At 34.8% G+C, this 12,992-nt stretch overlaps 2 protein-coding genes across 3 annotated transcripts; one reads left to right on the top strand and one right to left on the bottom strand.

Annotated features, from left to right (window-relative positions):
• Positions 1-499: 499 nt before the first annotated feature.
• LOC120771423 (organic cation transporter protein) lies at positions 500-12,055 on the top strand. 2 transcript variants are annotated; one of them, XM_040099410.1, is made up of 11 exons: positions 500-1,125; positions 3,739-3,994; positions 6,247-6,353; positions 6,425-7,048; positions 7,147-7,267; positions 7,360-7,453; positions 8,898-8,918; positions 8,998-9,098; positions 10,041-10,121; positions 10,188-10,298; positions 11,332-12,055. In XM_040099410.1, the coding sequence occupies exons 1-11, from the start codon at positions 983-985 to the stop codon at positions 11,494-11,496; spliced, it is 1,824 nt and encodes a 607-aa protein (XP_039955344.1). In that variant the 5' UTR covers positions 500-982; the 3' UTR covers positions 11,497-12,055. The 2 variants fall into 2 exon arrangements, with proteins under 2 accessions (XP_039955344.1, XP_039955345.1); XM_040099411.1 differs by lacking the exon at positions 8,898-8,918 and having other exon boundaries at positions 504-1,125.
• On the bottom strand, positions 12,035-12,984 carry LOC120771424 (transmembrane protein 186). The gene is made up of 2 exons (XM_040099412.1): positions 12,896-12,984; positions 12,035-12,832 (listed from the first exon to the last, which is right to left on the bottom strand). Exon 2 carries the CDS (start codon positions 12,830-12,832, stop codon positions 12,164-12,166), a length of 669 nt encoding a protein of 222 aa, XP_039955346.1. The 5' UTR covers positions 12,896-12,984; the 3' UTR covers positions 12,035-12,163.
• Positions 12,985-12,992: the final 8 nt, after the last annotated feature.

The following is a 12,992-nucleotide window of genomic DNA, read 5'->3' as shown; positions in this document are numbered from 1 at the left end:
TGTGCAGCAAATAAAAATAGAACGAGAGAGCATGGAAAAAGAAATGTCCACTGTACATACATATACACGTTTATATACACAATTTAAGAATTGCAAAAACAATAAACAAATTGGTTGAACTGCTTGATGAGCGCATGCATACAAAGAGAGTGTAGACTGTGGTACGAGTACTACTGTACCGCAACAAGCCAGCTGACAGAGGGCCGCAGCAGCGTACATTACCTCGCGCAACGTCAAGTGCATGCTTCGCTGTTGAGATAACGACACACGTATGTATGTATTACATACATATACATATATGGTTTGTGAACATCGGCACTTGCTATTTAGCTAGAAAATTTGCACTTGCCACAGCGTGTGGGAGCATGCATTTTTGCTCTCTTGCGCTCAGCGCGCTGCATTGCGGATTTGCTACATAAATTTGGCATACATTTAGTCTCTTTGACTCTTTGAGACGAAACTTTCAATTTCATTCATTTAAAAAGCATCTTTTCTCCAACATTATTCGCATTTTCCGCCGTTAAAAGTTTTTTCACATTTCTGTTTTCAGTTGGATCCACGCTGTCGTCGCGTTAAAAGCTAGGCGACTTGCATAGAAGCGTACGAGTGCGTCGGTCATTCAGTTGGACCAGCTAAAGAAAGCTCTAGCAGACGTGCGAACACCGCGAACGTTGCCATACGCGCACAGTGAGTGAAGGCAAGCAGAACAGCCGCCGTGGAGCTTGTCGCGACGCGTAAATCATCGACGAAATAAAGCAAAGAAATTAAAAATAAAAAAAAAAAACCTAAAAATTTGAAGATAACGTTAAGTTTCTGAAAATGTGTTAGTGTTTCATAAACAAATTTTATGTAATTTTTAATTAATGAATAAGTATGTTTTGTATTGCGGAAGCAAGCGCTAGCTAAGTGTTTATTAAATAAACTTAAGTGCCGAAACAGTGATACACAGTGCAATTTAATTGCTATACATACATCATTAACAATGGACTTCGACCAAATATTGGAGGAAATCGGCGAGTTCGGTCGGTATCAAAAGACCAATTATCTGCTCATCTGTTTGCCGGTAATGTTTGCAGCAGCGAACAGTTTATCGTATGTGTTTACCGCTGGAACACCGGCCTATAGGTTAGCGAATATAAATAATTTATGAATTAATATTATTTACTAATACATATATTTCCACCGATATACATATGTACATATATTTAAGTTACACCCAGAATAAAACGCCAGATATCCTATAAAATTTCTTCTTCTTTATTGGCGTAGACAACGCTTACGCGGTTATAGCCGAGTTTACCAGATCGCCCCAGTCGTTCTTCCTTTTCACTGTTTGGCGCCAGTTGGAGATTTCATGTGTGGCCAGGTCCTTCTCCACCTGATCTTTCCAACGGAGTGGAGGTCTTCCTCTTTCTCTGCTTTCCCCGGCGGGTACTGCGCCGAATACTCTCAGAGCTGGAGTGTTTTCTTTCATCCATTTGGATGACATGACCTATTCGCTGTTGCAATTGCCCAAAGAATCATAAATCTTCCGCAGAACCGTTCTCTCGAAAACTCGTAATGCCGATTCATAAGTTGTTGTCATCGTTCATGCCTCTGCACCATATAGCAGGACGGGGTTGATGAATGATTTATAGGATTTGGTCTTTGTTCGTCGAGAGAGGACTTTTCCTCTCAATTGCCTACTCAGTTGGCAAGATTGATTCTGCGTTGGATTTCAAGGCTGAGATGTTGTTGGTCTTGATACTGATTCCAAGATAGACGAAATCATTTAAGATTTCAAATTTTCATATGACAACAATGACAAGTCGCGAGCGCGACAGTGATAGGAAATATTACGTATTGTCCTCGTTTACAACCAGACCTATAAGCTTCGCTTCCTTATCCAGTCTGGAGAAAGCACAACTAACGGCGCGGTTTTTGAGGCCAATGTTATCGGCTTACGCCAGCAGCTTTTAACTCTTATAGAAAATTGTGCCTTATTTATTTAGCTCAGCAGCTCGTATTATTTTCTCCTTGTCTGAAACCTCGCTTGGTATCAAACGGCTCTAGAGATCCTTCCTGATCCTAACGGAGCTTTTGGTGTTGCTCATTGTCAGCATTAGCCGTATTAGCTTTGCGGGGATGCCAAGTTCAGACACAGCGGCAGTGAGACAGCTCCTTTTCGTGCTGTTGAAGGCAGCTTTAAAATCGAACACCGCCTGGTGTATGTCGATATTTCTTTCACGGGCATGTGCCAAGACTTGGCACATGGTGAAAATCTGGTCGATTGTAAATTTTCCAGGTCTAAAGCCACACTGATAAGGACCAATCAGTTTGTTGATGGTGGGCTTTAGTCTTTCACACAGTATGCGGTGGGCTTATCTCATGGTAGTTAGTGCAGATTGTTGGGTCTCCCTTTTTGTCGCTACAATTGCATCACCAAAAATTTACCCTTTGGTGCGAGTTGTGGTATGGCGACTTCTTTTGGCCTTATTTCTTTCAAAATGAGGGAGGTAATGACATTACCACCAATAACGTGCGTTATAACACAATGTTGGCCGCCAAGATCATGCGATTTAACACTTCTAAATTATTTTCACTGGCGGTAGGCTCAATCAAAGGTTTAAGCCAATTAAAGGTTTAAGCAACGCTCGAGGAGCTCAGAGCCAGCATTCAGCGCACCACAGCCGAAGTGCTGCAGAAGGTTAGCGATATCGAATTGGCGATAAAGGTTGGAGACGTAGTAGCCATTTGGCCGACATTTTCTTTAAGTCAAATACAAAGCTATCATGGAAAACAGATCCTAGTTTGACCAAATTTTAGTGTTTTATTTGATCGATCGTTTCGTGTATCGTTTTGAAGAAAAATATATATTTTTTTTAAATTCGCGCCTTTGACGGGCATTCAGAGGGAACTTATGCAACTTTTCAATAATATTCATTGATTTCTGAAACACTAGATTGTCTCAATTGTCTGTCATGTCATGTCTCAGACATACTGCACCGAGCTTTGGAATGCCCAAATAATCCTAAACAATAGATATTACATTTTGCTTTGATATGGAGTGTCAGCTCTCTGTTCATCCAAAATCATTTTGTGGATTTTTCATGCTTTCGAGAGTAACAATCACTTTTGGTCGTTCTTCGTTGCTCATATTGACAGAGAAGTGCTTAGACAATTTTAAATTTTTGGTATGAGCAGCTTTTCAACCGACAGAATTTTTCTTCCAACATATTTCTAGTTTGATGTTACTTCGAAAATTCTTCTGAATTTGATTAAAAATTATTTTTATTTATGTACTAAATACTTGGCCCTTGCAATTGTCTCTATCAATTTTTGTCAATCTTAATATTAATATTACCGAACTATCATTCTCCGATTTTAAGAAGGCCACCCAACCCAATAGACGATCATGTACTGTCTATCTGTCCAGAGCGTATATTTTGATATTAACTTCCTATTATATGTATTAACGGGTAAATATTTATTTAATAAAACACATTAGTTTGCGAATGCGAAAAAATAAAACATTTTTATAAGAATCCTAAATCTGACAAGATCTCGTAAAAACCCATACTACTGAAATATATATACATTTCTTTAATCCTCCTCATCATTTCATTTAATATTCACACGCACTTTAAAAAACCTCACAATCTCACGTAATCTTCATGAATCACGATTCGGATATCTCAATTATCTACATTCTAACTTTATAATATCTGTTTACATATGTATGTATGTTATTTCATGAAGATGCCTGATACCACAGTGTGATGATCCAATCGAGCCGCAATTACACGCACATTGGCTGGCCAATGCGACACCGGGCTCGTACGATAAACACGGGCATTTCACACCGGAAAATTGCTACCGTTATAAAGCAGTCGGCGACAACATAACCGACGTATATCATATCAGCGAATGTCCGAAGGAATCGTTCAATCAAAACATACGCGAGCGTTGCTACTCGTGGGTATATGACGATGACGAGCGAACCATTGTGCAAGAAGTAAGATTTAAATATTATTCGACTAGATACCTGTATTTGTTAAATTTTTTGTTACGAATTGGTTTTATAATTATGGACATTTAATATTTTTGGAAGCTTGGACTGAAATCAGTTTGATTAGTAACTGATTTTAAATTCTTAATTTATTTCTTCCTGCAACTCTTACTATTTAAGGGAGCCTTTAAGATATTCGCTAGACCTAATAATAAGATATTTTGCAATATTTACATATTTAAATATCGGGACCCTAAATTTATAGCTTTTATATTTTGTATTTTTAAACAGCCCAAATTTCTCGGTTATCTCAGGTAAAATTTCCATATGAGTTGGTTAACTCTGTAGATATATGGATAGATATTGTGCCCTCTGCTATAACGCATATGATTACAAACGTCTAGCACTCGTAACAATTCCAGGAGCTTGATGGGTGCGATGAAGGTGATGTGATCGCTGTGCACCTAGATGGATCGCAGGACCTTGCGCCTACTTCTACAAATTGCTGAGCAATCTAGAATCAGGTGGTTTGGAGTTTCCGGTTCCATGTCGCGAAACCGGCAGTTTGCACAAGGAGCTATGCGCATGTTGGACAAGTGTTTCTTGAGCCTGCTGTGCCAAGTATAGAGCGCGACAAGGAGACGGAATTTATATTGGGGAATGTTGATCACATCTCTAAACCTTGCTAGATTTGAACCTTCCAATAACAGCTTGGCGTGGCCTATTCCTGTTCCTTGCCGTTTTCTCCCCACTCTCTCCTCCGCGCGGAACAGCTACTATATGGTATGGCACCCTACCGCAAAGCATAGTTTTGGCACCATCATCCTGGAAGCCTCCGCAGAGCGGGCTAGTTCATCAGCCAGGTCATTGCCGGCTACCCCTCTATGCCCCGGCACCCAGATCAGATATACACGGTTGCAAACACTCCTCCACTAATAGCGAATTGACCTCATAGGCTGAAATCGCGTTTAGATCCGCTTTACTGTCGCTGATTATAGCGATATGCTGGTTGCGATAATTGCATTGGAGATTGATTTCTGCATACTGACTTCAGCTTGAAAGATGCTCGGAAAACATCCCATTGGTATTGATAGTTTGGTATGCGGTCCCGCAATACCTGCTCCGATGCCTTACGGTGTTTTCGTGTCGTCAGTGCACCACTGGATAATGCTGCCCTTCATTAATAGGTTGAGGATAGAGTCACTGCATTCCGCCTTACGGCCGACAGTAACTTTAAACTTCTTAGTGAGGTTTAGCCTCTCCGTAACGGAATCTCATGGAAGAGGATACAGTGGTGTGTCTTTTCCTAAGGTCGTCATTTGTTGAGACGAAATTATTTTGCCATACCCCTGAGCATGACTTCAAATGCTGCGGTTAGGCAAGTGCGCATTGCTCCTGAAGCGCAGGCGTAAGCGAACCTTTACAACTTCGATAGTTGAACACCTACAGAAGATTACGTTGCCTTCGATGCCCAAGCAACCTCTCCATAAGGGACAATAGTCCTTACGATCATGATATACAGCCACCTGATGATACCTGTCTTGCAGCCCCTGGATCTACCAGCTAGCCGTCTGCATATCCTTAATTTTTTGGTGGCTCTGGACAGTGTTAATTCTACATGCCTATTCTACTGTAAGGTTGAGTCTGATATGAAGCTTAGGAATTTAACCTCTTTAGACACGTCAAACTTCTAGCTACAAAGAGGTAGGACCTTAAGCCCGAAAAAGATCTTATCTTTGTGATAGGGACGACGGTTGTTTTTGGCAGGTTAATGTTTAACTTTACACCATCCCTTAGCTAGACTTCAGCCCCTTTGAACTCGGAGAGAGTATTCTCAGATTTACCTTGTGCCATTGTGACAATGTCATCGGCGTACCCCTGCACCGAATCCCATTGTTTATGAGCAACTCAAGGAGCTCATCTACTACTAGGCTATATAATAGGGGGGATAGAACTCCACCCTGTGGCCAGCCCCCCGTAGTACCAAGATTAATCTTTCTTTTCCCACAGTGGTTTTAGCTATTCTACTACGCGGTATAGTCTCTATCCAGCGGCATACTGGAGCCGCCTGAATTTCCATATTAAAAAATATATGCATAAAACATTTTTAGAGTCTTAATTAGAACGAAAAATTAGCACAGGCTTGTCACCAGTATATTTTTATTACATTATTTATCATGCATATGCCAATCCATATATATTTTTGATAAAAATCAATAAATATTAAAAGTAAATAAATAAAAATGATATTCCCACAGTGGCAACTAACTTGTAAAGAAAACGTTTGGAAGCTCGCTTTTGTGGGCACTATGCATTTTGCGGGACTTGTAGTGGGAACAGCAATCTCCGGATATCTAGCCGATCGGTACAGTAGCCAAAAAAAATACGTATTTTAACTAAGCAATACTTCTAATTACCATAAACAAATACCTACAGCTTTGGACGGAAGAACATTTTTATACTCTGTAGCGTCTTCATGGCCATCACAGGCATTGCGCAGGGTCTCGCATGGGACTACAATAGCTTCTTAGTTTTCGCATTTCTCAATGCAGTGGGCACTTCGGGTGTATATCCGTTAGCCTTCATTATAGGCGTGGAAATGGTGGGTCCCAGCATGCGTGAGATGTCCTCGATAGTGCTGAACTACTTCTATGCCGTTGGTGAAGCGCTGGTTGGTGCAATCGCTTGGCTACTGCAAGACTGGCAGCTACTACAATACGCGCTGTCAGTGCCGCCGCTCTTCTTCATCGCCTACTATTGGTTCGTGCCGGAGTCAGTGCGTTGGCTGATCGCACGAAATGAACGTGAAAAGGCGGGTGTGATTATAAAACGCGCTGCAGCCATCAATAAACGCGAACTCTCGCTGCAACTGCTGGCCAGTTTTAAGACCGAAAATTGTGTGCCACCACCAACGCCGACGAGAGCGACGGATGGCGGTGCGGATACAGAGAAGTTCCGCGAAAATGGTGTTGGAGGTAAAAATGAAATTTGGCGCGCAGTCTGTGATATATTCAAGTCGAAAACTTTACTAATACGTTACGCTATAATGCTGTACATTTGGTAAGTGGGCGGTTCAACTGAATTATTTGCTTTTTACCTTAAAGTCTGGTTTTCCTGTCTAGTTTATTTAATTTATTTTGTATATTATTTATTTATAGGGCTATAAATGCGGTGGTTTTCTATGGACTCTCATTGAATTCAACAAACCTGAGTGGCAATAAATATTTGAACTTCGTTTTAGTCTGTCTAATTGAGATTCCCGGTTACACGCTAGCTTGGGTGAGCTTTTTTATTTAATGTACTGTTATTTGTTATTATTAAATTAATTGTTAATTTAAACTTATTAATGGATTATTTTTCGATATGCGAAGATATGCTTGCGAAAGTTGGGCCGACGATGCGCTTTATCAGGTTCACTCTTTCTTTGTGCCGCCACTTGTATAGCGGGCGGTTATATAACTAAAGGTAGGTACATATATCATCTCTGCTTTGGTTATATAAAAAAATAAAACTGACAAAATTTTGCATTTTTCAATAAAAAAATTCTATTAAAAAAATTATTTGTATTAAAACAAATTGTTGATACAGATAAAAAAAATGTAACTAATAAAATATAAAAAACAGATATTTTAATAAAAAATTTAAGTAAATGTGCTTTTAATAAAATTATAAAAATTTTTTAATAAAAGTTCCAAAAATATATTTTTAAATAAAAAAATTAAAAGTTATTTATAATAAAATTAAAAAAATTATTCTTAATAAAAAAATAAAATATTTTAATAAAAGTTAAAAAATTACAAAATTTTGGAATTTTAGCAAAAAATTATTTCTAACAAAACCCCAAAAAAATTAAAAAAACTAAAAAAATTGTTATTTTTAATAAAAATTTAAATAAATATATTTCATTGTAAATATATTTACAAAATTTTAAAACTTGTCTACATACGTGCTAAGTATTTTTTTGTACATTTTTCGAGTTTTTGTGACAGTTGGTAATTCTATTCAAAAATATTTGTAATAATGAAAATATACAAGCATATTTTTAATAGTACAAATTAAGTTTTATTAAAAAAATATATTTATTATAATAAAAATTCGATAGTTGGTAACTCTATTCAAGAATATTTTTCAATAACAATATTAATATTGACGAAAATAAAAAAGATAATTATGGGATTAAAGTAAATGTATCTAAAAAAATTCTGTTCAATCTTGAATTTTAGAAAATATTTTCCAATAGCACAATTCGAAGTAATGAAAATAAAAAAAAATATTATTCGATTAAAAAAAAAATAATAATAAGAAATTCTGTTCAATCTTGAACTTTAGACTTTTCGTTGTTTTTCGAAAAAAAATTGCGCATTCTAACTAATTTTCAAAATTTTGTCACTTTTTATTATTTTACATTGTTATAAAATATATATGTATGTACATATACATTAGGGTGATTCAAAAAAAAATTTTTTTTTCAATTGGTACTCGCAAAAATAGGTTCCTAGACACCTCTAAAAAAGCCTCTCCAAATATGAGTTTTTAATTGTAACGGGAAGGTCCTCCGCCTAACGGTTTTCTATTTTTTCTTATTATCAGATAGAAATATTTATATCTCGCTTCCAACTACTTGAAAAAATATCTTGTTAATTAGGTTTTGTAGGAAATTGAATGCTCTAAAATATGGTCTCTTGTGATTTTTTCGTAAACCCAAACGTTTAAATGATATGAACAGTTAAAGTTTGATTATTTTTGGGAACATTTTTTATTTCTAATGAATTTTATAACTTAATGAAAAAAAATTATTATGTATGTAACATATGTATGTATATGTATATTAGGCTTATTAATATATTTATGTATAAATATCTACTTATGTGTTTTCTTCAATTTATGCTTGCGTAATTTCCACTGGTAGTACAAACCAACTTAGAGACACGTAATTAAATGCATTTGAATTAGCTTAGTGATTTATAAAATTTTTTGGATGAAATAACATTCTTTAAATATTTTTGAAGGTTCAACAGGCGCTATAGTGACACTTTTCCTAATTGGAAAGCTGGGGATCACATCTTCATTTGCTGTAATTTACACATACACAGCCGAAATGATGCCAACGGTGAGTTAAATGCAAGGCTGTTATTGTATAATTTTTATAATGTTGTTGTTGTTATATGTTTTGTGTGTTTTTTTTTTAATTTTTTTGTTCTATATATTCTCATTTTTTAATTTTTGTTTAATGTTTATTTATTTTTATTTAATTTAACTGTTATTATATTTTCCTTTTTTCTATCGTACTTTATTTTATTAATTTTTAATTTTTTTTTGAAATTTGAAATTTAAAAACGTGTGCTCTTCCGATCTTAATTTTTTTTTTAAGTTTTATTATTTATTTATGTTTATTTAATTTAATTGTTATTGTATAATTTTTATATTGTTGTTGTTGTTATATGTTTTGTGTTTTTTTTTTAATTTTTTTGTTCTATATATTCTCATTTTTTAATTTTTGTTTATTGTTTATTTATTTTTATTTAATTTAATTGCTATTATATATATTTTATATTGTTGTTATATTTTTAATATATTTTTTTAATATTTTTTTTTGAAATTTGAAATTTTTTTAATTTTTTTAATTTTTATTATTTATTTATTTTAATTTAATTTAATTGTTCTGGTAAAATTTTTATATTGTTCTTACTGTTATATTGTTAATATATATTTTTTATATTTCCTTATTTTTTTAATTTTGTTTTATACATTTTGATTTTTTTCATTTTCATTATTTATTTATTTTTGTTTTTTAATTTATTCTTTATCCTTATTTCTGAATAAAAGCAATATTTTGAACAGTTATATGTAAATACTGTATATGTGTGTAAACATTAATTTTCCATGTGGATTTTTTTTTATTTATTTGCATACATACATACATATATCACAGCTGTTAAATATTACTTAATCTTCAATAATTGCGTTTTTAATGTACAAAACATTTATTTTCTACATTCTAACGACACTAAACAGCTGTTAATAATTAAATTTCCACGCGTTCTATTTACAGTTAATACGTAGTGGTGGAGTCGGTGTAATGTCTACTTTTGCCCGTTTTGGCGCAATGCTCGCACCTTTTGTGCCGCTTTTGGTAATATACAAACATCTTTATTATATACGAGCTTACATAAAAAATATATACACATTTTTTTTACAGGGAACATATTACGAAGCATTACCACTATTACTGTTTGGAGCTGCATCTTTCTCAGCAGGTCTTTTAGGGCTATTATTACCAGAAACATTTCGAAAGAAACTGCCTGATACGGTGAGTGTACATACATTAGTTCATTGAGGTGTCCGTTATTTCACAAGTTGACATTTTTTTTTGAAAGTTTCAGTTTTTGCGCCAAATTAATTATCTAAAATAAACAAGCTCCTTATTTTCAATGTTACATAAAAATATTTCTTTTTCCATGTATTTTACAGTGATATTTTTTGAACGCATTTTCAATAAAAAAAAATCTACAACTTTAAGCAAAACATATTCATATACAAAAATTAGCATTTTTTTAAAAAGTACTTTATTGTTTAATCACGGAATCAGTCGTTTAAAAGTTATACCCAATTAAAGTTAGGCATCGATTGACAGGGCATTTATACAAGTGCCTTGTAAAATCTGCGTTGCTCATACGATACGGTGTACTGTACGAATACTTGTACAGTACGATTGATGCATAACTTTAACAGCCTGTAACTTTTATATCGGTATTCTGCTTGTCACGATTGTCTCTACTCGTCACAATCGTAATTTAGTGACTCTGTTAGTCAGGAGTCTCATTTTGGTATTTGGCAGATACAGTATACTACTATACTGTACTAAATTACGATTGTGGCAATTAGAGACATGAGACAATCGTGACAAGCAGAATACCGTTATTAGAAGAATGTTTTCGGAAAAATGTTTTTCGAAAAAAAAGAATAAAAAAATCTTTATATTTTGCATTTAAATTTTCTGTTCGTGGATTTAATGGCTTTAGGGATAAAAATTTAATTCAAAAAAGCAAAAAATCCCATGTTAAATAAATACATGGGAAAAGTAAAATGATTTAGACATCATTTAAATTGAAAATAGTTTGTTTACGTAGCAAATTTTTTAGAGCAAAACTAAAAATTCAAAGGCGCTGGCAAAAAAAAAAAAACAAATTGAAAAATGACAGAAACCCTAATGTACTAAACCATACACATATGTACATATAAACAAGCTTTCATATAAACAACTCAGGCTCTTGTAACAAGTGTTTTTAGCAGCAATTATCGTTAAATACAAACACAAATAACTTTACGAGTTTTTACTGCAGGTCGCTGAGGCGAAACAACTGAACAAAGACACGACTAATAAGAAACCAGCCACTGCAGCTGTATCGGAAGAGCAAGTCGCTGTGAGTATCAATGCTGATGGAGATGCAGCAAACAGCGGCGATGAAATGCAACCCAAGTATGCAGCGCGACAAGTTGAGCCATAAGTGTGGCTTTACAGAGTTTATTATATTTTTAAGATCAGCTTTTATATTAAGAATTTATATGTATAAAATATAGCTTTTTACCATATATTTATAAGAAGTACATGTGTATGTGCTATATACAGATAGACAACGCCGATCCCACGAACAGTCGCGTTTAAGTAACCGGAACACGAATTTTTATCTGGCCAAGGACTGTTCCTCGAAATTACTACAGGAATGTTTTCTGCAGCTACAACAACCACAGAGTGCTGGTGTGGTATATTTTGCAACACCAACTTCTGCAGCAGAAGTTATTATTAAATCTGTTTTTTTTTCTTTATAAGATTTTTATGAGCAGCAAAAAAGTACCTACATATTTACATGGTTATTGTAGAAAAATTATATTTATTATAAAGCTACTTTTTCAAGTAAAGGCAAGCTAGAATGTGATAAGCAATGTTTACAAGAAACATCCATATATGACTGTGAACACACGAACTTACTGCAGCAAACATATGTATAAACAATCTATAAAATTAATGCATTAAATAAAAATAAATGCAATTATTTAATAAATTTATTTCAACTTCTTATTCTATTATTACTTACAATACAATAAATGTGTTCTAGAAGGTTCAATTATAATATTTTAACTTAAGCTTCCGCTTCTACACACAAACAATAATTCTTATTCGCCAAATATCCCACAAAAAGTTTCCGGTTCTACAATAACACCATAGTTCAGTAACAACTTAAAGGACTTGGTGTTGTCACTATATAACCGTATCTTCTGATAGAGGTTAAATACTGTGGGACGCACTTTTGCCCACTCAACGTCCAAATCATTAATGTCTATAATTGCATCAGTACGCTTGCCCCAAAAATCAACATAGGCCACCTTCACTTTGTTAAGCTCATCGTTAATATAAATAAAACCGACTACATTACGTATTAGCAGGCTAAAGAACGTTAATGTTACAAGTCCGGACACGCCAATAGCTCCCACAATGGCAACGGAATTGGGTGAAATAGTGCCATGTTCTGTTAATGCAAAACTAATCGGTAATGCTAGGGCTGTAAGCACTCCTTGGTATATTTTCAGACGTTGAAAACCGGCCGCCAGCCGTATAAGTGGCAGACGGTATATGGTTGTCCATTGCGGCGCCGCGCTTTTATTGCTTGTTGTGGCAGTTGTGGTGTAATTTGAGGAACCAAATGTGGATTTACAGGTAAATGATTGCGCAAGTAGCGCCGTGCTACCACAAGTGGAGTACGCATTGGAAAATTGTAGTTGCTTCGATATCGTAAGCAGTGATTTGCCTAATGCATGTGTACGTATTAAGAAGCTTAAAGTCATCTGTAAGAATATATAAAACTGTATATTACTTTTATTCACATTTAAGAGCCACAAAACGCTTACTGTTATTTAATTATTTGTTAGAATTTATAAATAATCCACACACCGGCACTAGAACAGCTGTTTAAGTTCGAAGACGCACATGTAAACAAGCACAGCT

Source organism: Bactrocera tryoni, chromosome 3 (genome assembly GCF_016617805.1).
Source record: "Bactrocera tryoni isolate S06 chromosome 3, CSIRO_BtryS06_freeze2, whole genome shotgun sequence".
Classification (NCBI taxonomy): domain Eukaryota; kingdom Metazoa; phylum Arthropoda; class Insecta; order Diptera; family Tephritidae; genus Bactrocera; species Bactrocera tryoni.
The sequence above is the reverse complement of the archived record's forward strand: the minus strand, read 5'-3'. Positions and strand labels throughout refer to the sequence as shown.